General features: G+C 41.1%; 2 protein-coding genes across 5 annotated transcripts; one reads left to right on the forward strand and one right to left on the reverse strand.

Moving 5' to 3' along the window:
• Positions 1–309: 309 nt before the first annotated feature.
• On the forward strand, positions 310–6649 carry LOC122181234 (uricase-like). Its single transcript, XM_042873621.1, has 7 exons — positions 310–579; positions 1022–1138; positions 1269–1347; positions 4175–4361; positions 4841–4964; positions 5378–5461; positions 6512–6649. Exons 1-7 carry the CDS (start codon positions 310–312, stop codon positions 6647–6649), a joined length of 999 nt encoding a protein of 332 aa, XP_042729555.1.
• Positions 6650–11595: 4946 nt separating this feature from the next.
• SAMD13 (sterile alpha motif domain containing 13) lies at positions 11596–23623 on the reverse strand. 4 transcript variants are annotated; one of them, XM_042874108.1, is made up of 5 exons: positions 23550–23623; positions 22273–22349; positions 18272–18383; positions 15372–15428; positions 12664–14452 (listed from the first exon to the last, which is right to left on the reverse strand). In XM_042874108.1, the coding sequence occupies exons 2-5, from the start codon at positions 22323–22325 to the stop codon at positions 14396–14398; spliced, it is 279 nt and encodes a 92-aa protein (XP_042730042.1). In that variant the 5' UTR covers positions 22326–22349; positions 23550–23623; the 3' UTR covers positions 12664–14395. The 4 variants fall into 4 exon arrangements, 2 of the variants coding, with proteins under 2 accessions (XP_042730040.1, XP_042730042.1); XM_042874106.1 differs by lacking the exon at positions 15372–15428 and having other exon boundaries at positions 11596–12756; XR_006179482.1 differs by lacking the exons at positions 22273–22349; positions 23550–23623 and having other exon boundaries at positions 14371–14452; positions 14601–15428; positions 18272–18355.
• Between the last annotated feature and the right edge of the window lie 1322 nt (positions 23624–24945).

The raw sequence follows: 24945 nt of genomic DNA on the forward strand, positions 1-24945 counted from the left end.
GAAAACAAAAGTCATCAAGAACATGACAGCTGCTTTCATTCTTTGTTTGGGAGTTGTGCCTGCTCACAAAGCCACCTGCCTGCCCTGCACTGAAGCTTTGCTTCAGTGCCCCTGCAGCTCCGCGTGCGATTTGCTAAAAGATCTGCCCTCCAAGAAACGTTTTAAAGTCTGTCATAGCTGCTGCTCATAAAGACATCTTCTCAAAGCATTTATCCTTCTATCAGGACTTGGAAATATTTTCATTATCACAGGTAATCACAGAAATAAAACAATAAACGTTGCTTATGTTTCACTGCCTAAGTGTAACTAATGCCTCTGCCGAGTTCTGTTACAACTATAGCATGTGTTTTTTCCCTTCAGATTAAGGATATAGAAGTGCTCAACTGTGAATATGGCAAGAACACAATCAAGTTCCTTCGCCTTCATAGAGAAGGGAAGAAGCACTTTGTTAAAGAAGTGGAAGTGTGCACACATCTCCGGCTGACTTCTGCTCATGAGTATTTGGATGGAAACAACTCTTTTGTGATACCTACAGACACCATTAAGAATATTGTCCTGGTGTTGGCCAAAAAAAATGGGGTATCTTTTACTTTTTAGCTATCCTTGCTTTTCTTGTCTCTTCACTGGGAAGTGTTTGTTACGCAGCATTTTAAACAGAAGGGCTCTAAGTAGCTTAGTCTCTTCTTAATTCTGTTAACTGTGCTCTTACCTCCCTCAGTTCCTCATACCGTAAAGAAAATCTGCAGCTCAAGTTCTCTCTCTTTTAATGAAATCCACATTCAGCATTACATCCAGGGACTCCAGCTCCCAAGCTGCAGAATGGGAGATTTTTAGCTGGATCTGGATGTTTATTTGCAGCATTTGCTGCAAGCTGATCAAGTGAGTAAGCTCGCAGAACCAGAATTGAAAGAAATCTGTATTTTTAACAACATTGATGCTCCCTAAATATTTACAATTAGAACAATCTGCTCTTGTATGTGAGGTAATTGCTTCGTTCTAATAATATTCTTTGCTGCCTTAGATCTCAAGTATAGAACAATTTGCTATAGATATCTGCAAACACTTCATGACAACATTTTGCCAAGTGGCGTACGTCAAAACCTACGTTCAGGAAGTGCCATGGCAACGTCAATACCAGGTATCTGAAATACTAATGCATTCCCTTGGCTCGTGCTGGAGCCATTTGCCACTCTCTTACCCTGCTTTCCTGTTAAGGTGATGCTTTCTGCTTTCTGCATTTTAACTCACATGTCTGCTCTGGATTTTAGAACGGCGTTCCCCACATCCACTCATTCATACTTGTTCCTGATGGGATTCGCTTTTGCGAAGCTGAGCAGTGCCGGAATGGTGAGAAAAGACTTTGCAGCTTCCCCTGCTTCTCTGTAAATATTTCTGCTGATGACAGAAGGTGGCTTTAGGGACAGCAAAAGCCATGGCAGGGCTTACAGAGGAACAAAACCTCTCCAGAGGTCTAAACCAAGGAATAATTTTATGGTCTAATTATGTAGTCCTTGATCTCTGAGAGACAGCTAAAGAACAGCTGAGCATTGGCCCCACATTCCTGCTGAAAAAAATAAAAAGAGAAAGCCCGTGCAGGTTTCCAGTGCCTTTTGGCATAATGTTTTGTAATGTTCACAGTAATGTTGACAACTACTACATTTTTCGCAGCCTTGATATAATTAATTTTATCTTCTTGAAAAAAATTAAGAAAGAAACCTGAATGAAAAAAAAAATATATTATGCTTTCTTGAGAAGCTTCTGCTTCCAGTATATGAGCTGAATCTAAATATTTCATCATCATGATAATTCTGCATGCAATTTTGCAATTTCAGCCTTTACAAAGGCTTTCTGAAAAAACTGCCTTCCCTTCTTAGTCTTTTCTTCATGTAGACCTTCAGTTGTTTCTTCAGGATTCCCTGCTTGGGTGAATAATAATCAGAAGATTTTCAACTCCCTTTTATTCTCCTTATAAGTGAGCCTTTTCTATCTTTAGCATCCTCCCATGCACCTAGCAGCCAGACACATAAATTTACTTCTCTGTTAACCCTATGTTTTAACACTTTACTCATCATTAAAAGAAAACTTGTGAGGCTTAATAGCATTACAACCTTTTCTTTTTCTTCTTCTTCTTCTTCTTCTTTTTTTTTTCTCCCCTGCACTATTTCAATTGATTGGAGGCTCAGAATTTTTTAAAACCTGAAAACATCAGAAGTAACTTAATCACAGCATTGCAGGGTTAGAAGGGACCTCTAAAGATCATCGATTCCAATTCTCAGTGGAGTTGCCGTCAGATAACTGAAAAAACAGTACAAGCACAAAAGCTTCTGAAAGCACAGGGACATTCAGCTCTTTAAAAACTTTGTCTAGGTGTTATAGTTCTACCTAGACATCTACCCAGCCAGCATTTCATTAAAGCATTTGTTGCAAGCATTCTTTTCAAACAACAGTATGCATTTGAATATGAGATACTTCAAGGTACACTGGTAGTATTTGCATTACATTTGTACCCAATTATCTTATACCTGAGCAATGAAGTCATCAAGATCTGAAGCAAATCCAGTATATTCTGTTCAACAATATTGGGCAGATAAGGTAAATCTTTAGATTCTACAAAGCTTTGGTGAATAATGAGGGAATGTAGTCAAAGTAATAGATAACACCTCCCTGGACCCATTCAAAAAGCAATGATGAATGTAAACAAGAAAATAAATGGATGAAGTACGGTTTTAATCATACCCAGTAACAAGGTATTTAAACAAACAAACAAAAAAACACTCTAAACAATCATGTCATTTGGAAATATCCATCACAGCAAAATTACTTTCAGTTTAACTTTCACTGAATCATAGAATGGCCTGGGTTGAAAAGAACCTCAAAAATCACATAGTTTCAACCCCCCTGCTTGGGAGCCACCAGACCAGGCTGCCCAGAGCCACATCCAGCCTGGCCTTGAATGCCTCCAGGGACAGGGCATCCACAACCTCCTTGGGCAACCTGTTCCAGTGCGTCACCCTCTGAGTGAAAAACTTCTTCCTAATATCTAACCTAATCCTCCCCTGTCTCAGTTTAAAACCATTCCCCCTTGTCCTATCACTATCCACCCTCATAAACAGCTGTTCCCCCTCCTGTTTATATGCTCCTTTCTTCAAAGGCAATTTAATAAAAGTGTGTCAGTCCTCCAAGTCAAAGGCAGGATTACTATGTGCCAGGCTTACTGAAGGATTAATTTTAAACTAGCTAGTGTGTGCATGAAGAGCACAAAGCAGCAGCATAGGCTTCAGCAGTGACCATCTATATGGGCTCTGGGTAAGCCTGCATGGTGTAAAGTTCCTCTTTCCCAAATTTGCATTTTTGGCAGCTCTGCTCAGTGAAATTTTCAATTATCAGTTTGGTGTAATCTAAATGACTGACCACATGAATTTTTTCAGCTGCCATCCAAAATGACAGAATAAAATGTTCAGGACACAACTGTTAGGTCTTGAGAAAATTATAATCCGCCCATGCAGCATTGATCTGCAACAGCTCATTTTATAAATAGTGGCTACAAGGAAAACACTGTCAGTTTGAACCTGTGGGTGGTTTCTGTATTAATGCCAGTTCCTGCTAATTAGCTGAACTGCAAGCATTTGCATTGGCTCCTTGCCCTCGCGTTCTTAGGGATGCAAAACACAACAGGATGGATATGTAAAGTGAATTTCTGGCTGAGGCTCCCAGTCTTTGTATAACCTACCTTTCAACACTTCTCCATGTTAGAAAAGGCCTCCCTTTACCTCTCCTGTGCACCACAGCACCAGTAGCTCATTTCATTTCCCTTTTGAGCAATTAGTGATCCCCAAGTTGACATCAGTAAGAGCCTACCTGATATGCATCCCAGCTCCAAGGAAGTGAGAGAAGAGGTGTCCTCGATTCTCCACTGCAGGTCACTCAAGAAGATTCTCTTCTTTCTAGACTGAGCTCTGATTTCAGTGGCTTCTATCTTGTTTCTTGCCTTCTTGCTACCATCAGCACACAGAAAATAATTTTTAGAAGTAGTTAGCCTTGCAGCAGAAATGTGCAAGTCTTGGAGTAGTCACTACCTGATGGCTCTAGAACCACTACTACAAGTGCACAAGCAGAGATCCTTTCTGTCTGCCTCTGAAAAGGGCTCATGCTATCGCATATTTCTGGCTCACAGGTCCTCTGGTTGTTTTTGCTGGAATTAAAGATCTGAAACTTATGAAAACAACACAGTCTGGATTTGAAGGCTTCTACAGAAATGAACACACCACGCTTCCTGAAAGGAATGACAGGATTTTATGTGGAGAGCTCTTCTGCAAGTGGTCATACGGCGAATGCAGAGATTTTGATTTTGACTGCATATGGTATATATAAAGCTTAATAATATTTATCACCCAATCTTTGATCCCAAAGTCCCTCTGTGCATTGCAGCAGGGTAAAGGCCAGACCTGCATCTGCCAAGCACAGCTGCTCCCGTAGGTCTCTGCAGAGGCTCTAAGCATTCAGTACTGGGACAAAAAGCAATCTCTGCAGCTAAATCAGCTTCTGTCTCTAATGGTCCATTGGACAGCAGGATTTAAATGGACAGTCTGTAGCTCAATTCAGAACACTAAGAGAACAGCTTCACAACTCATTTGTTAAATATTTTTAACAAAACATTTGCTGGCAAGTATAGAGTTGGCAAGGGAGGAACTGGGAGGAGACAGGACAAATACACTGATCTTCTGTGAAATCTCATGTGCTTTTTCTGACAAAAAAGACAGAGAAAAGTAGAAAGAAAATGAGCACAGTAAAATATGATGGATCTAGACAGAAGTTTTGTAAGAACATGTTTTATCTCTAGGGCCAAAGTCCGGGAATGCATCCTTGAGGCCTTCTCAGGGCCACCTGACTGTGGGGATTATTCACCCTCTTACCAGAAGACCATCAACTGCATCCAGATGTGTGTTCTCTCCCGAGTGTCACAGGTATTGTCTTTCTTTCTGTTGATGTTTTACTTTAACAATAGTAAACATCAATTGGTCCTTTGAGAGGACCAAAATGAACCAATCTCCTCTAGCAGTCTTAAGATGGAACTGTTTGGTGGTGCAGCTAGATGGTCTGAAAAACTATAAATGCTCTCACAATTTCAATCCTGAGAATTTCTGCTTATTAGCTATGACAATAATGGGGGAGAATACTGCTGCATGCTTGGTAGGATATGAGTAAGTGTGAAAGGAACACAGCTACCACATTCTACATTCAATAGAATGCATTTATCAGCTGTGCATATTTTGGAGAAAGGAGATGTTGCTCTGTTTTTCTTCACACTGAGGGAAAACATCTCAAGGCTGTTGGCTGAGAAATATCATGATTCATTGCTCTGTTTTCGTATTTTCAGGTACAGGTCATAGAAGTCATCCTGAACAACACCTTTTATAATGTGGTAGACATGAAGGCACTAGGCTGTACCAATGACAAAGAAGTAAGTAAATGCTCCAGTTTGCCAGAATTGCTCTATAAATACACAGCCATAAAGCACAGCAGCCTCTCTGCATAGAAAAAGGGAGCAATTTCCCCCCGCCCCAGTAAAAGCTCTACCTTACCGCTAAAGGAGTTCTACACTAACTACAGGAGAAGAATGATTGCCTTCTTATGTTGCTAAGCACAGGAAAATGTTTTGGAGATCAGAGAGATCCGTAACAGATGTCTGAAAGAAATCATTCATTTTTATTGCATTACGATTTTAGTGATAATGTCAACTTGTGCAGGTCTAACCAAGTAGAATTAGTCTCATCATCCTTTCACATGACCTGGCAATTTGAAATGCCAGTACAATATGGCTCTTCTTTCTACTCCACTGGCAGTGCTGCTGAGGCCAGTGAGGAGCCTTGGTGCTGTGAGGTCACAAGCAGGTTAGCCAAAGCCGTAGACTTTATCTCTAGATGACAGAAGACCAGCATTCTAAGACAGCAGTGAAGGAATTGTTCTGTAGTCATTAGGAGCCAAAGCAGGCTGGTCCAGCAGTGGACAAGGTATATAAACTGACATATATTATATTATATTAAATTATATAAATATATAAACATTATATATATTATGTACATATAAACTTAACATCAATCAGAATGACAGACAAAGGAGCTACAATGTATTTTCTCCTTCTTCCACAGCTGTTTTAGCTGTTAGACAGGTTCAGCTGGAAGTTTGTTCTATTATCCTTACTTGACAGAGAGAAACTTGGTTACTTCATACTGCATTTGTTGTTTTGACAGTTCAATGGTCCGTAGGCAGCTTATACTCTGGCTTTCCTTTCAAATTGTGATTATCCTGCCACCCTGTACTACTTTTGGCCTCTTGCAGGGACATTATAAAGCTACTTTCATCTGAGATGACAAAATCTACCATTGAGGTCCAGAAAGGATGTCATGGACCAACACATGATTTTGAAAGGAGGAGAATAGATGCAGTTTCTTCTGTGATTGTAATGACACATCCTTGTCTCAGGCATGACATCTGTGTTCCTTCTCCACAGGTTCTGGTTCCAGTGGAAACTCCCTATGGTTCCTGTGCTTGCACGCTTGGCAGAAAGAAGTACTTAGAAGCACAAAGCCACATGATAAAAGATGAGAAGGAAAGTCAGTTTGGACTGGTAGCTGCTCAGGGAAAGTAAACCTCTTGGCTTCCTGTGTACATTCCTGATAAACTTGCAGTATGGCTTTCCTATCAGCATATACTTACTACTGGCTTCTTTCACATTGACTACTTTCCACTCTGTGAACTCCTAGATTGGGATTTCTAAATGAGCCTCAGAAATTCAGATATCAGAGTATCTCCCTGGAACTCAGTGTGATTTGCAGACTGAAATCCCAGCTGGAAACATTATAGTTTTTATATTTTTAAATCAGCTATTCCCAGACTTAATGAATTTGATGATCTTTAACATGTTTTTGACACACAAAATAAGCAACTATGTATGTTGTCTATTCATATTCCTTCAGTAAAATGAATATACAGGCACAATACCAGATGTTTCACTGATGTAACCTGTGCCAACCCCTTGATGCCACACTGATCTAGAGAGTTGAAGTTCTGACCTAACAACTGAGTGAGGAATCGATCAGACACTGATTTCTTTGTGAAGGAAATAATAAAAAAAATAAAAATCTAACATATCTTCTGTACAGCATGACTAGTTACAGCTGTTTACTAATTTCTCTGCATGTGTTTTGATTGCATGGCTGCTGCTGCTGCTATTCATCAGAATATACAGTTACTTTATAATTACTTTTATATTAATCATTGAGGTGTTTGAGGATTTGGGCTATCTCTGTAATTTTAATTAAATAGCTTTCTTTGGTCTAATAATCTCACCATGACTTCAGAGCAGGCAGAAATCAATCTAAGTAACCCTATTATTCTTAGGAAGAGGCAGAAATACAGGATGCATTGAGATAAAACTACAGAACCAGCAATTCTCATCTCAGAAACGGCAGCTACCACATTTGCAATAGAAATCCTGCTCAACTTCTAACAGCTTCTAACCACTGCTTTCATTTTCTCCCAGTTTCACTGTCACTGAATTCCATGTGACAGAGACAGCAAATCCAATTGGAAGTGCCCTAAGTTATGTCTGAAAACTGCAAATTGGTTTCCTTCGTGCCTCCTCAGCATTTCTCTGAGTACAGAGGGTAAGCTCAGAAATACTGAAAAAGAACATGTCCTGCACCATACCCCATGACAGGAACTTGCCTTGGTGAACAAGATTAACAGTTGTAAAGGGAAGGCACTGTTCACAATCCTGAGACAACACCTCAGAAACAACAGAACAAATGACACCACAGAGTGAATCTGCCCCAGATCTGCTGTTCTTTGGTCACTTGTTGATTCTGAAAGCTCCATTAGTGACACTGATAGGTTTTGCTGGGGATGTGCATTCTTACCTTGTTTGACTTGATTTGTATTGTACTTGTGGGCTTGGGCTTATGTCTTGCTACTTCTTCTATATTTAGGTGCTTATAATTTATTAATTTATCTTTCAAGGGCAAATAAAGAGCAATATAAAAAACCAAACAAATCAGTACTTGACTCTTTGTGAAATAAGAAATAAAACAATTTCCTACTTGCATATACATATAAACATCATATGGAATGATATTTTAGTTCAGACAATTTTACCTCAAAAAGTGATCAGCATTGCTTCAAATGACAGTTCACTACCAAGTGATAAAAACAAAAGGAAAAAAGGCTCATATTGCACATCTCAATCTTTAGCCCTTTTTAAGCAAAGCAGATCATTTATTCTGCTCTTCACTACCAACTTTCTTTCTACCTGGTGAGAAATGAATTGCACTAAGTGGAAGGTTGTTTGTCATTACTATTAGTGCTTCATCTGTGGGCTTACAAAGTAGTAATGGATTAAACTTCATGGCAGAACAAGGATGCAAAGAAGCAACTAGTTGTTGATTTAAATTATTCTGTAGCTAAAAGCACACATACACTCTTGTAATGTGGCTTCTATAGATCTCCACACACACGGACACTCAGCAGTCCTTACAGACATCTCAGCGTAGCCCCATCCAGCACTGCAAAACCTGAGTCATGCATGTGAACATATTCCTTCCAATGTAAGCATTTAGACAATAGGAAGCAGCCCAAATCTTCTATATGACAATTAGAATCAGATCACAATGGGATAAATAATTCCTGAAAATGGGACTTAGCTACATTATTTGGGCCCAATCCCTGACCAAATTCCTTTTTATCTTCACAGAATCACAGAATGGCAAGGTTGGAAGGAACCTCCAACCCCCCTGCCACATGCAGGGCCACCAACCTCCCCATTTAATACCAGACCAGGCTGCCCAGGGCCCCATCCAATCTGGCCTTGAACACTTCTAGGAATGGAGCATCCACAGCCTCTATGGGCAGCCTGTTCCAGCACCTCACCACTCTCATAGTAAAGAACTTCCCCCTGACACCCAACCTAAATCTTCCATCCCTCAACTTACAACCATTTCCCCTTTCAACTTAAAACCATTTCTACCTTCTTTAGATTTGGTCTCCATGATGGTCAGCAAATAGGAGGATCTTGGCTGCAGTACGTCTCCCTGTTCCTGTGCTAACTGGCAGCAGGGCAGGGGATTTGACCGTTGCTTTGCTCCTTCATGCTGCCTCCAGGAGATGGAGGAGTCTCTAAATTACCCATTCAGTGTGATAGCAGGGAGACCTGCAGCACTGAGACTACTGTCACTCTCTACCCAGTATCAGCTGAGCAGTCAGACACTGGGCACCCAAAGCACAAAGTTGGCTTTTAACCAGGACCCCTGCATAGCTCTGCCACTATTAGAACCACAGTTCTGACATGGTATCCAGTACTGCCCATCAGTTGCTTTCTCATCTCAACAGCAGCTGTGTTTTCTGGAAGACAAATGGTAGCTAAAAATAATCTGGCTTTTACTTCCTCTTTCAGACTATACAGTCTTTTTAAAAAATATTTTACCTTTCTGTTACAGAAACAGCAAGGAATATGTTATGGACAAAATCAAGACAGTCACCTACACAAAGAAAATCAAAGAATCGCAGGGATTGGAAAGGGTCTCTGGAAATCATCTAGCCCAACCCCCTGGTTCCTAGCACAGACTGTAGAGGCAAGTGTCAGGAGGGTTCTGAATATCTCCAGAGAAGGAGACTCCACAACCTCTGTGGGCAGCATTAGAAAGCTCAGAGAGCAGTAGAAAACCACAATAAAGTTCAGGAAAAGAAATGGTTATAGTTCAGAATAACATACTCCAAACTCCCTTCCATGCTTGCACTGAGCTATCTGTAAGATCTCTACTTGTATGAACCAGTTCACAGTATTGACCAAGGGAAGAATACAATCTGGATGGTTTTTAATCCAATTCACTTGCTCATTAAAACACATTAAAAGAAAGCACAGTACTCAGTAATCACCATATATATGTCATATTTATTCTCCTTTTCCTTTTCTCTATCTTAGTGAATAGTTTTATCTCAATCCACAAGTTCTTCGTTGTTGCTGTTTTTTTGTTTGCTTTTGTTTTTTTCAATTCTCTCTTCCATCCCATTGGGAAGAGAGGAGTGAGCAAACGAGTGTGTGGTGCTTAGCCACTTGCTGGGTTAAACCACAGCAGTCATTAAAACACATTAAAAGAAAGCACAGTACCCAGTAATCACCAAATGAGTCCTCACAGCTGTACAGCAAAAATTTTTGCTTCCTGATGGAATGAACATCTTTTAATTTGATATCATCCATAGATCTACCAAAAAAACCCAAACCAAACCAAACCATTCAAATGGAGGAAAAGAGAATATTCAGTTCATCCTTTGGTAACATAGCATGGTGTATTCCACTCCAACAATTCTACAAATTCAGGGCAGGTAGGAATCTCCAGACAGCTACAGGCAGCTGCTTCACATAATCCTTCCCGTAAGTAGATCTAATTCTGTATTAAAATAATTAGAGAAATTTTACGTGTAATTTTTCAGCTGCAGCCTCTGACTGGCCTGATAGGCTGTACCTGAAAATTCCCCAGGGCAGAGATGATTCTCTCTATTTGATTGAAGCCTTCCACAAGATCTCTATTCCCAGTAGGTATCCCTGGCTGCTACCAAATTATAAACAATAAAGTTGTAACAAGAATTCAGACTGTGACCTACAAACCTGCTAACAAACAGATACCCAAAGAGAGCACAGTTCTCTGAGGGAAAGGAAGAGAAATGGTTAATACACCCCAGAATCCTATCACATATCTAAATAAACGTTTTACGGAGTAAAGGTTAGAAACTATACAAGAAAGCACGCTGCTGTATAGTTTGTCATAGCACATGCCATGAGTTTTACCTATAGAGCAGATACATATGTGGCTTTATCCCCTTCCAGATGGCAATACTAGAAATATAAGCAGCTCTCCTACCACTGTAGCATCCACAGCTACCTTGCACTTGGCCAAATCAAAGTGAAGGCAGGACAACTACCTAAGGCAGGAGATTACAGGAGCTTCTCTTTGCTGTCACAGAATGTTGTCCCCATTTGGCTGAAATCACCACACCCCTACTCTCCCTTCCAATCCCATCACAGCTGCCTCCCAAACCATGTTCAGTTTTAGCACACACTCCCACTTATTTCCTGCTTCCTAGCTCATCTGCTAAGTCTCACTTATGCAACTCCACATCCCATTTTAGAGGTCATCACAAAGTTCTCTGGGCCAGAGAAGATGACAAGTCTGGACAGTGCTAAGCAGTACCTGTACTTTATCTCCCAGGCACTGAGGGATAATTCACTCTGCTGTAGCAGTGCCAACACAGCACCTCTGAATAAAGACAGCTCTAGAAAAGGGTAAGAGAAGTGCAGATGTTACTGGTGAATGTAACCAATGCTTCAAATTCTCTCCTTCAGCAGTATGTAACACTGGATAAGAAAAAGCAAAAATAAAGTCTTTAAATATCTTGGTAGGTGGTGTTAAAAGTAATCACAGGAGCAAAGAATATGCAGAAGGTTTTGGTACTGTTTTAATGGAGAAGTAGGAAAAAAAAAAATCAGGAAATCCAATATAACATAATAAAGAAACAGAAAGTAAAAAGATCTATAAAGTAAACTGAGTTCAAACATAAGCAATGCTTTATTGGGTTATAGCAAGCAACCTATCAAGGAGGGAACTGGTACAAACAGATTGAACAAGACTCTCTCTTTTAACAGAGATGTATGGTGACAAGACAGCTTCTTTTAGTTTTTAAAACAAGTATTCAAACTGTTAAGTAAAGCATTAAAAAAAAATAAACCATTACAACACCAATGACAGACAATATTAAAAATGTGCAGGTTTGTTTAACAAATTTCTGCATAATGTTAGAAAACAAGTTATCATAAATTAAAAAAGAACGATCTATTTCTTTTGTTTGCAAAGCAACACAAACTTTAAAAACCAACCATACTTTACATAGAGCTACCGTTAAAAACAGGTGAAAACAAGCTGAAAATTTAGAAGACAGCAAAAAATACACAACCCAGTTTCACCTGTCAGCAACACCTTCTGCTATCGAAGGGGTTATGTTAGTTTTATGTACAGCTTTAAACATTGCGGCATACCACAAATAAACCTTAATAAGGTCAAAATAGGACCCTCTGCAAAAAAGGGTGAGTTGGCAAATGTCAGTCCCATCCCAGTATTACAAGTAGTAATAGTTTTAGTAGGTCTTTATTGTACACCAGAAGATACCTCCAACGGTTTATCTCTCCCAAAGATGCACATAAACTTTATTTTATTTTTCTTCTGTTTGATTTTTTGGTATTTAAATAATGATATTAAGAACACGCTGGCTCAAAAATGAGAATGACATACCTCCCTTTTGTTCTGGATACAGTGATGTAGCTATTTCAACATGCTCACTGACAAACCCTAAAAGAGAAAATCATTATGCACTATGTGAAAAATACACACCACCTCTCTCAATTCAGACTCAGTATACATTATATTGCCAACTCTATCCAATAGGATAAATATCTAAATTTGGTTTAAATTCTTAATATATTCTCTCTTTACAAAGTTCCATCACATGAAACCAAATTGCTTATTTACTGTTTGAGGCACAACATGACCCCAATTAGACAATTCGCTATAAAGAGTTGTTCTTTAGATGTTGTGTCTGTAGAGGTTTTACGTGATATTCATAGATTTTCAGCGCAGGCCCCAGTTTTAATGAAAGTCCAGTCAGTACATCATTTCTTGTCATCAACAGTAATGATTTGCCATCAATTTCCTATAAGAAGAATTAAAGAATTGATAAAGAAAACGTACAGATCTAATAGCTGAGAACAATCATGCAACAAATGGAAGACTACTACAGAGGATCAGTGAGAAAAGAAATAGTAGCCTTTTATTTTTCTGAAATAATTGTTTGTAGCTGCTAACATCTGCTGTTTGGTTTTTCAAGTGCTCAACTGTGCTGACTAATGCATAAATACTATTTAGTCAAGCAGAAAACCCAAATCAGTCTCATTTCAAAATTCCCTCCTTGTACATCTGTTTGAAATTAATAGGCACACGTACAGCTTGCCTAACTAACAGCCATTAAGCAAAGGACACACTTAGGGAGAAGGCAGTGAAATGTGTTTCAAAATTACCATTGACAGCAGTGTACAAGTTTGGACTAGTCAGCACCTGCTAATAACTTCAGGTGACTGCTTTAAACGGCCGACTTCCCACACATCCTGCAGAGAAAAGGAGTCTCCTGCAATCAGAACTTCTACAAGGATCCAGCCGCAGAGCTCAGCACTCCAAAGGAAATTCCTTCAACTACAGTGGAGAAGGCAGCAACTTCCCAGGCTGAATCTCCACAATGGCTACATTCCACTTTTAAATCATAGGGTTTTCATTCTTTTCTCTCTCTCTCTTTTTTTTTTTTTTTTTTTTTTTTGTCTCCTCAAATCTTTGCTTTCTGACCTATTTAGATTAGAAATCCTGCAGACTTTTTTTTTCTCCCCCATCTGATAACCTTGTCATATGTTTGCAAATTAACTGTAAATGATTCTCCATGCATCAAAAAGGAGAAAGAATCCCCATCTCACAACTCCCACCTCAGTTTCAGACACACGACCATTCTTTTATTTGCACCATCACAGTTCTATCACTGCGCTACCCAAGAAACAAGCTACATCCACAGAGCAGTGCATCGACTGGTGTCTCACAAGTCATCACAGCCCAAAGTCTTTAACATAGGATGTTCTCTTGCACTGGCTTTACTTTGCTGCATTCTTTTCTACTTTTAATTAAAAAATAAATTTTAATTTGGCATCAATAGCCAACAAGTTCAAATGCCTGCATATATTATTGTTGTCCATCACTCTATATTACCACGATTTTGTGTTTTTATAAATACCATAGATAAATACCACACACAGAACAGTTCCACTGCAGTATCTTTCTTACAAATATTAAATATTGTTTTGGAGATGTTACTGATCATATTTTTGTTACAATTTAACATGAAATAATGACAAAGAAGGAACATTAGAGTTCTATAGTAACTTGTCCGAACTGATCTCTCCCATTATGTGATTAAAAATACAAGATTGATGGAAAAAGCATACTATAACCAAATATCCGCTGAAAGTGGAATTTCTTTAAAACCTTACCAAGAGATATAACTGCTAATCCCTCCAGAAGAGCACAGTGTAACAGTATTTCTGAAAAAAAATCACATTTCCAATAACTTTTTACCCAATTATAACAGGTACCTCCTTCCAATTTCTGTTGAGAATGTTAATAGTTAAAAACAGTTGATATTTTCTTGTTTCCATTTGTCACAATTCTTTTTGTGGAAATTCTGACACCACTGAGTATTTTGCTCATTGATACGACTGATCTGAAGTTGCCTTTTCCACTGCTGTTCGATGACGTTATGGAGTAAGAACAACCTCCAGCTTGGAGGGATCCAGATGAAGAAAATCCAGTACCTGGAACAGGAGAAACTCCATGAATAGGTAGAGAGAATTTATTTCCTTTTCCTTCTTCTTCCACAGGATTCCCCATGGATTTAAGAAATGCTGGGAAGTAGACCACCTAAGGATTTAATTGAATAGAAGACTGATCCTCTAAGCATACCTGGGTAGGAATGAGTAGATATGTATTAAAATTCCAGTGTGTTACATCTCTATGTCTATTTTATGGTTTACTTCCACCTCTTTTTGTTTTCTTTCCCCTTAAAACTGCTTCCATAGATTTGCCATTGTCATTTCACTTTTTGGCATCAGGTAAGACTTTGGAGACTTCTGTGAAGTTCTTCTCTGCTACTCCACTATTTTCAGGATATTTTTCAGGGTGCAACTTCAATGCCAGCTTTTGTCATGCCCTTTTAGTGCCATCTAGAGAGGCATCCCTCTGCACATCTAGAGCTAACAGTAATTCCTCAGCTGCAATAGTCAATTTATCGTCTTCAGCAAATCCCCACACGACCAGTCAAGAATCAAGTCTGCTCTTTCTCCAAGTGACTGAGAACTGCAGTGTTCTACATCACAGCTGACAAGAAAGTATACCAGCCAGCATGCTCACATGCTCCTCCATGCCGTGGATCTGCTAGAAGACGGCAGCAGATACCAGCTAATATCAAACCTGTTTCCCTTCTGGTAAGGCACTGCAGCAAGGGCCAGCAAACTATCATTGGATTCCTTAGGCTGAGCTGCATAACACAGTACTAATGGTAAGAAGTTGTGTGGCAGTAGTGAAGGGTCAAGCATTGCACTACCACATCTCAGGACACGTCACAAGGAATCCATCTTCGAGCAAGCCAAAGCCCCCTGTGCTCCCAAGGCTCCTAGAGAAATATCAGCCATGTACTTGCAGATAACAGTTCTTTGAAGACGTTCACACTCTCACCCACATCTGGTCTGCCACTCTCTTCAGTGATCCTCTGTGCCCAACTTCTTGGCTTGCCTGGAAAAATGTGCTTGATGTTATTGTTTTGGATATTGGGCAACATCTTCCAGTTGAATCTTTTCAGAGAGCTCTTACAGCTTGCTGACATCAATGAAACTCCAAGAAAGAATAATGTATAACCATCATATACTCATCATGCCCGACCAGCACTTACAATACAGTTACTAAAAACATTCTGTAGTCCTTAAAATGTTTTTTTCGTTTTCCTTTAAAAGTATAAGAAAAAAAAAAATCACATCTTACAAAATCCTTTGAGTCACTTGCGTCATGTGAGTCCAGATTTAGATTCATTAGAAGTGTGGACTTACTGTTACGTAGAAGCTGAACATATTAATATTTCTTGAGATTACATTTTGAACTATGGATGTCTTGCAAGAAAATGGTTGTGCTAACCCTTCTAAAACAGTTCAGTGGAAAACAATTTCTCAGTGTTGTAGGTGAACTGGGATACTTCCCTTCACCACTTACAGCCTCGTTCCCCTTCCAGTATATATCCATGGCAGTAGCAGATCAAACAAATTTCAGATTCTGAGACCCAGACAAGCTGCAGAACAAATGGCATTTAAAACCAGAGACGGCCACAGTTTCAGCTGCACACCTTGTGACTGCCATACCTGGAGAGCCTGTGAGATCCTGATAACAAATACCATAAGTATACAGAGTTAAAATTAGTGTCTTCTAAACAGCGCAGAGGAAACAAAACAACACTGCTGTTAAGAGGATAGAGATAGAATTGCTCCTGAAGCAGAAGGGAAGGGTCAGTTCTTGCCTGGAGAGCACTCGCTGCTCTCTATGCTGCTAAGTAAATAGAAGTGGAAGGGAGTGGCAATGATTTCCACCTCAAATGTCCATCTCACATCTCCTGGCTATATCTTGGTGGCACCTGTCAGCTTCTCTCCAAAGCTTTAGCATAAAGTGAAGTTAGTAGCAGAACCAAAACCATATTTCTGCCTACGGCAGCTTACTGCCCATCTAACCTAGCAGAGCCTTGGCAATATGTTGCTAAAAATAAACTTACTGCATCTTTCCTCCTGAAGCCACTTGCCCTCACTGCAGAATACTAACAAAACCTGTACTTGTCAGTTCTACATGCTATTTTCCACCAGGCTGTTGCAAATTGCGTTGCCAGAACTCCTGAGCTAGCCTCACTTTCCTGTTGCAAGATCAGTAGTAATTACTGCAGTACTATTGACAAGCCAGCTGGTATTTAGAGAGGTTAAGGCACGTGATGAAAGTCAGAGGTATCTGTCAGAATAAGGAAAAAACCCAGAGGCTGCAATTACTTGGCTTGTGTTTTTCTTATGTCATGTTTCCAGGGTTGTTGAGGAGACATAATTGCTGGTATTAAGGAGTTGATAAACTTAGGCTTTATTCGTTTGTTTACCCATCTTCAAATTCTCAAAAATTATTAGCAGCTGCAGCAAAAACCTCTCTGCCTTCTGCCAGAAAATTAGCCAGCACCAGGCTTTTCACCTCCCAGAACAAAGAGCTAAATTTAGATACTTCTTTATACTCATCAGTTCCAATCAGATGGGACTTCACAGCCCAGGTGCAGAAGGTCAGCAAGATTATTCTGATCAACAGTAACTCTATTTCAGTTTAGATGTACTGTTCTCCAGCAAAGTTGGCCATATCTTACTCTGGCTCAGGCCTTGGAAAGTCAAGCCATCCATTTTAATAACTAAACAAAAATGTTCATGGAATAAAACACAGAAGGGTTTGGGTTGGAAGAGATCTTACAAGATCACCTAGAGTTCCAGCTGTGGGCACAGTTACCTTCCACTAGACCAAGTTGCCCAAAGCCCCATCCAAACTATCATGACAATTAATTTCCTGGTACTTGCACACAAACCTACAGATATATTACAGAATGTACTGAATTGATAATCTGCAGTTTTATGATCCGTCCCTATGGAACAAGTGAACCACAAGCCAAGTAAGCAAACACCCCTATCTTTCCTCACTAACGCACTTTAACAGTGTGCTGATTAGGTGAGCTACCAAGGAGCTATACAACAGCTGTGCTCTTTGCAAAACTGCCAAAAGAAGCCATTCATTAGCATCAGAAAGTGTGCTTATAATGTAGGCACTTATTATACTGAGACTAACACCATATACTGAACCTAACTCTGGGGTCAATACCACAAAAGCTAAAGTTGTAAAAATCATTTCTGAAACTTGATTCATGCTCCCACACTTGTTTTTCTGTGGAGAGCAGTCCATGGCTGTCCCTTTAACTGATTTTTCTCCAATAGCCTTTCCTTGACATATAAAGGCAGATGGAAAATTCTCCAACTCATAGCTTTTGTTCAGTTCAAGGATCTAAACTCTCCAGGTCTTCCTGATACTTACAACCACCCTTCTGCAAGCCTCAGTCGCTTCATCAGATTGGAAGTCCTACAAACATGCTGCTCCTGTGCCTGAGAAGATTACTCCCTTTAATTGCCAACTTACTCTTTCCCTGTTCACATATATTGTCAAGTTCTGTGGAACACAGCAGCCCTTTTCATTCGATATCCTCAAAAGTAATTACTGTGTTAGGAACCTTTGGATGAGAGTATTTGCACAGTATACTTAGGAAGAAGGAAATTACCATCCACATTTTAAACCAGTCCAAGCGAGAAAACTTGTTTAGATTCCTCACCTTTCAGATGACATTTCAAACATACTTCATCCCATTATGTGGATCCTGTAACATGACAATCTTCAACTCCCACAGGTTTTTATACCCAATCACCTAATGTGGGATTTTTCCATTTAACAAGGTATCACTGGGCCCATGGCAAAAACGTGCAATGGGAGAAGGTGGCAGCAATCAAAGTGTTTCCTAGCAAACTTACCTGTTCTTGAAAAGCACTGGCTTGTTCTTCAAATCCAGCTGTCCTGAAATAATTCACAACATCTATAACAGCCCAGTCAGCAGGATCTGGAGGTCTCCCATTTTCTACTGAACTGCAACATACAAACCCAAACAAATAATCACTACTTGTCTGTAGAGTCCCTCCTGCTTCTTTGTAGACAACCCATGTATGTTCCCTTATCTGTTCTTCCAGGAATAGTACCCCTCAACACACCTGCCACCACTCCAATAGAGAAGAATCACTGCTCTTCTGTTCCACTTCAAAGACCTGATACCAGGGACAAGTGACATACTCCTCCCTTCAGAAAAGAAGAATATGGATATTCACATCAGCCAAAGGCAGTCAATCAGGAGCTTTGCCCATGAGTGCGCTGCCTTTGCAGAACAGAGGCTACCTCTGTAGTTTGATTTGAGCTATCAAGCATCTACGTAGAATTGCAGTATGCAGATTACTCCTCTCCAAGAGGAGATTGTGCTATATTGTAACATGGGTTACAGTACTGGAAATTATCTTTGGCTCATAAAACAAGAAAATAGAGGCACCAATGATTGCATTAATTGCTCAATATAGAGAGTCCTCCAAAATTTCTTTCTGACTTACCTGTGGAGAAATCCTGGGACTTTCTGAACAACTAAGAATGCAAGAAAATATCTGTTTAACACAATCAGAACAGATTCTTTCTATGATTGACCTTAAGCAATTACTTTCCACAGTAGCAAGACCAACCAATCATTCATGTTGCTACTCTAACCCTTCATTTCTTATCCTCAGCTTGCCATCATATTATCTCAGATAACCTTTGTGTATCTGCAAACTCGTGGTGAAACATGTGATGAGCTTGATTGCCTGCCCTACAGCAATGTAGTAGGATGAAGAACAAGATGTCATTCAGTAGAAAATAAATTTGGACAAGATGCTTCTCCAACTAGACATCCCATGCTTACGGGTCAGATGTTTAACCATAATGTTAATGAAGAAATTACAAAACCATAGAGTACCAGATGGAAAGTAAACTTAGATTATACTCCTCTGACAAAGTTTTTGTTCTGTCCTTCAAATTTTCCTCTTCCAGCGTTCACCACCTCCGTTCCTTCTAGACTTGTATGTCTTTCAGCAAACTCAAGGGACAATTATTTTTTTAAAACCAGCCACAAAGAGATGAAAGTAGAATCACACAAGGTGCTTTAGATCACCATTTCTACAACATTTCTATTTCTATGACCACATGAACAAGGTGAGCATGATTTTTACTTCTCTCTTAATTCTTGAAACACACTTGTCAATATGACAACAAAATTCTGGCTCCAAAGACTCACGTTGCAGCCTCAATATCACACTGTATTTGTAGTTGACCTTTTAAAAGCAGTTTCTTGAAATTATCACAGAGTATATACATATTTCAGTGCAAGGAGCAAAGGCCAGAGGTTCTTGCTCTTGCTCATGAAGTAACAACTTTACGATTGGGATTGCAGAGAAAGGCAACACTCAGCAAAATTTTAAATAAGACTATCCAACTTTATCAGAGCTGCACCTGAAGGTTTTTGATTTTTTTTTGGTGTTGTACCCATTCTGAGGCTTAAGAAGTAAAACGCTGTGAAAAGCACCATGCAAAACCTCTGTATATTTGTAGGACCAAGATTTGAAGAATTATATTTATATCTGGATTTCCCCCCAACACAGATACTCACAATGACACATCTTTAACTAAAAATCAAAAATAAACTAAACCCCAAAAAACTCAATATTAAAAAAAAAAAAAGCTAAAAGAACAATTCAATTATTCCTAAACAGTAAATGAAAGACTCAATCTGTCAAAATACTTAACTGTATTTTACTTACTTCCCAAAGCATTTTCATTTCAAGTTGACTATGATCCCCCCCCCACAATGTATTTCAGCCCAAGAGCATTGATTCTTCACACAGCTCTTCTTTTACTGCCAGGGAACGTAGTGCTTGGTCTAGTCCCATCCTAGGCCCAACTGCAACATCTTCAAGGGCTCCACCTTAGTCATTCCTAACCCCAGCAACAATGGCAAGTTCCTACTTGGAATAGCATCATGTTGGACCTCAAGCAGAGTCCATTTCCACAGTTATAGCTGCAGAAAACTCACAGGCATGTGGTGTACTGTCAGGGGCTGGCTGGATTTTAAATCACCTACCCACACAGATGCTCATTTGGCTTCTAGACAGCCTTCTCCTTGCCTTGCTGTTGCATATGGCTCTATTCCTTAGACAAGAAAAGGGAATATATAAGAGCCACTGTTTAGCCATATACCAGTTTATGCCAGACATTCTGGATGCCCTAAAAACTTAAGAGAACTAGTATGTTAGGCTTTATAATCAGATACTAGGTGTGCTAACAACAAACAAAGATTTGACTTGTCTTCTGGTTGCCACTGTCCCTGTACCTTTATTGCCATCATGTGGCCGAAGCAGTAAGGCCTGGGAAAAATATAACTGTGAAGAAACAGATTTTATCCAAGCTATTTATAACCTCTTCAAGGAAGTGCCAAATACTTCCTTAGTAGATAGGCACACATACATACTATATATTTTTCTTTAGAAACCACAGCTTATGCTCTGTTTAATTATAATCACAACCAGATTTAAAAAGCCACCATTGCAATTAGTAGTTGAGTCTTTATCACCTAAGCCTTGGGGGAAAAAGATTAAAGCTGTCCTTGTTCTCACTGCTTCCCTTCTCGCCTCTGCCATGGAGTCTCAGGTGCAGAAGAAAAACAGGTAACTGAAGGTGGCTTCTGAGAGGCATAATCTATGCTTAGTCACTTAACAGGGAAACACTTTTTACACTGGTGTGGTATAGCCAAACTCTTGAGTTAATGGGGAAAAATACAAATTTTATTGGCTACCAGCAGATCTTTTGATGCTGTATCATAATCATGCATTTCAACAGTATCCCAAAGAGACCATCACTATTATTGTTATTATTGTTGTTGTTTACATTACTTGGTGCTGGGGAACCTAAGCATCATCACATTTTCAAGGACAACTCCTGGCAAAGGGATGTGAAAGACAAGAATGAGGTGCAGCTTCATAGAAGTGCTGCAGTCTGGCAGGACAGGTGACAAGCTCTCTCTAGTTCCTTTCTTAGTGTTACTTATCAACAGAGTATTTATAAGCCTAACAGAACTTAGCTGTTTTTCCCACACAAAACTTCACTTTTCAGACAGTAAGTTAGATTAGGACTGGCGATCCCAACTGAAGAACTGATGACCTTCAAAGATAAAGAAATACATCTAAAACAGTTCCTATCCCTTAGCCTGCAGCCCACCACACTGAAGAAACCTGCAGAGCAGCGTACATCATGTCTTTCTTTCCCTTATTACCACCATAGGTCTGAAGAAGGAATCTGTTTGGGGCTTCTCCAGCAAATAGCATAAAATATCTGCTTTGAAGGGGCACGTGCTGCTTCTCAGCTTAGGATGGCTGGACAGTCAGCAGGGAGATAAAAAGAATGAGAGGAGACACATACATGGGACACTTCTCCCCATCAGGCATTGGTTCTAGAAAGCACAGACACCTCAGGCACCATTTGCTGCTTGGACTTTTGCAAGTCCTTCCTCAGGAATTTCACCTCATCATCAATGTGGATGGTGAGAGGAGCTTTCCCCACAACAGCAAACAGGTGAACATGGGCAGAGTATTGGTTGCTGTGCTACCACTCGCTTTGGTCTCCAGCTGAGATAAGAAAACAATGGAAAAAGGAATACTACCAACTTATTAGCTTCCGCACCTCTCCATTGCTGTACTATCCTCCTGCATACCACTTTAAATCACTTCAGTGCCCTAGATTCTTTTATTCCAAAGTAGAAATGCAATAAAACTAATAGAGAACGCAGACTGGTAGAAATAAGCAAAGATGGAGATCCCCACCCTTGCCATCCACATTAAGTCAATGGAAAAATACAATCAAAATTCACATGCTATTTGCATAAAACAAACTTTAAGGAATCACTTACTTTTTGACGTCCAGAGAACCATTTTCCTTGTTTTCCATGTCAACAGTTAGCATGGAGAAGAGAGGTTTCCTCAGCAGCTACCAACAGGAAAAAAGCTGCGTTTAGTTACGAGTAGTATGAAAAGAACAACCAAACACAACAGAAACAAGTATTCCATAGAAATGCAACTGTTTCCATCTGAGAGCAAAGTGCTGTGGAAGACCACTTCCCTCAGAACCTTGGCAAAGCCGGTAATAACTAATGAATTAGGAAAAGTTTGCCTGTGCTTTGAACACAGGAAATTGCATCTTCCTTGATTTTCAGTCACGAAGCATCACATACGATCCTTTTTCAAACTAACACAATCCTGACTACGCAGAGAAAGACCAGCCTGCAATATGCCTATAACCAGTTATAGGATACCAAGCGTGCTCTCAGTGCCTTCAGTCACCCCGAGCAGAAGCACAACCCTACTGCTAGCGAGGCTTGGGAATCTACGCCCTTGTTTTACAAATGGGGATCTGAAACACCGATGAGAAATGCGATTTCTACCCCAGTCACAAACCAGCTAGCAAGGCAAGTCACTGAACGAGTCCAAAACTCCTGAGGCCTAATTGTGCACCTTCTCCACCAGCCCATCCTTCCTGTGCTTTGCGCTGCTGCCTCCATGCACACCGAGCTCGGAAGGGGGAAGGACCGTACAAAGGACACGGGAGGAAAGGAAAGCCAGCCCGCTGGTTGCTCCCACCGCCCCAAGGAAGGCACAGAAAGCAGCCCAGCCTCCTCCTTCTGCTCTCAAAGGCATTTCTATGTCAGGGAGCACCGTAACTACCCACGGGCTCGGGATGTTCCCGCTGTAGGTTAATGGACGCCGGCGGTACGTCTGAGAGCTCGGGGAAGTACAGAACGGGGAAATCGCGCTCTTTAGCTAAAACTTTGCAAAAAACAAACGATAGCAATTAACGGCGCTGCTAACAAAAATAAAAGGAAAGGAAGGACCTTTTATGAGCCGATTACCAGCACCAGATAGCAGCACCAAACTGGCAGTAAGGATGCTCCTTCCACGCGGAGCCCGGAGCACTCGGCGCAGCCCAGGTGTGGGCGCGCTGACAGCCGCCGGCTCCGGGCCGGGACGGAGCCGCCGCGACCCCGCCCGCACCTGGGGGCTCCCGGCGGGCGCTGCGTGACACGCGTGCACCATCTTACGAGCATCTCCGGCAGGCAGCGTGGCACCACATTGTCATTATTTTTCGTGCGGGAGGGGAAGGGAGAGGGGGAAGCAAGACAGACGGACCTACCTACGGGCAACTATACCGAAGCATGGCTACGCGCTGCTCCGGCGCGGCGGAGCCCGGGCCGCCAGCCCCCCGCCGGCAGCGGGGCGCTCGGAGGCGGCTCCGTGTGGCAGCGGGCAGCGGCCCCGCCTGGCTCCCGGCCCGCGTGACGCCGCCGCCACACACGGCCCCCACCAACCGCCGCCCGCGTCATGGCGGACGATTTAAAGGCGCCGCGCCTACCTGCTGGATGGGGCTGCCTGCCTCCCTCCGCGGGGCCCGGGCTCTCCCGCGGCCGCTTCCACCCTCCTACCCGCAAGGGTGTGCCGGGGAGTGTCAATGGAGAGGGTGGTGCGGATGGCAAACAACTCCGCGGATAGCTTTGGAAAAGAGCCTCGGGAAATAGAAGGGAAATAGGAGCAGGCAGGCTTTGCAAAATTAGAGAAGTTGCATCGAACTACTTCTGAAATGAGTTTGTCAGTACGTGAGTGGGCAGCGAGCGCTGGGCTGCCTCTCAAACCAGAAACCAGAGCATGGCAGCTGCAGCCCTGGCACCCCGGGGATGTGAGGCCGTGCTCCCAACTGCCCTGTACATCACACAGTGCTGTGCTGGGATGCATGCGAGTCCCTGCAGGGTTTGCAGTGCAGTGATGTACAAAGGCCAGGTCTGGCCCACTGGGAGTAATGTTCCACCTACTGAGATTAACAAACTTTGGCAGTTTTCTCTTGCAATTACATCTTTGTTTTACTCTACTACACACTGCTTATTTCTTCTCCCAAGTTTCCCCAAATTCAAGATGTTTTCTAGCAGTATAGAAGTATTCCCACAGATGACGTACCATCAGTGTGAGCACTGCTTACTAACACATCCTACCTTGCCCCACTAAGGCTTGGCAGACCCGCCTTGCACGATGCCCCAACGACTGTCTCACTGCTCCTAACAGCACCAATTTGGTATCAGTACAGAAATCATTTTGATATCACCCCCCAATAGCAGCTGAGTGCACCATGTGTTTGCAGACAGGAATCCAAGCCCCAAAACAGCAAACCAGACACAGCGCAGTAATCGCTGGAAAGGCACAACTGAGCTCATGGGCCTGTAGACATGGTCCCCCCGGAGCATTTCATTTTGCCTTAACCAAACAAATAACCAAAGCATACAAGAACTAGGCAAATAATGATAAGAGTGCTAAAAACTAACAGCAGTATGAGTTCTAGCTGCTTTAGATTTTAAACAAACACAGATAAACAAATCAAATAAAGTATTAAAGATACCGCACCCTAAAGAAAACCCTCTTCATCTCAAATCCCAGTGCGTATGGTAAAACGTGGCATATTTGCATTGGACAAGTCACAGAAGGCAATTCTTTTTTGTCTCTTGAGAAATAAGCACTCTAAATGAGGTGATAACGAGTTTTCT

The sequence above is a fragment of the Lagopus leucura genome, unplaced genomic scaffold (assembly GCF_019238085.1).
Source record: "Lagopus leucura isolate 7727_CA_CO unplaced genomic scaffold, USGS_WTPT01 Super-Scaffold_100009, whole genome shotgun sequence".
In the NCBI taxonomy this organism is placed as follows: Eukaryota; Metazoa; Chordata; class Aves; order Galliformes; family Phasianidae; genus Lagopus; species Lagopus leucura.

Bases quoted from the DNA above. Each gene is read 5' to 3' on its own strand.
- LOC122181234 (XM_042873621.1), top strand. From the start codon at position 310: ATGCCTCTGCCGAGTTCTGTTACAACTATAGCATGTGTTTTTTCCCTT. The intron at 1,139-1,268 runs GTATCTGAAATA...TCTGGATTTTAG, and splicing joins CATGGCAACGTCAATACCAG to AACGGCGTTCCCCACATCCA. The intron at 4,362-4,840 runs GTATATATAAAG...TTTTATCTCTAG, and splicing joins TTTGATTTTGACTGCATATG to GGCCAAAGTCCGGGAATGCA.
- SAMD13 (XM_042874106.1), bottom strand. From the start codon at position 22,325: ATGCTAACTGTTGACATGGAAAACAAGGAAAATGGTTCTCTGGACGTC. The intron at 18,384-22,272 runs GTAAGTGATTCC...TGTATGTTGCAG, and splicing joins GGTTCTCTGGACGTCAAAAA to TTCAGTAGAAAATGGGAGAC. The intron at 12,757-18,271 runs GTAAGTTTGCTA...TTCTTCTTATAG, and splicing joins CCAGTGCTTTTCAAGAACAG to GAAATTGATGGCAAATCATT.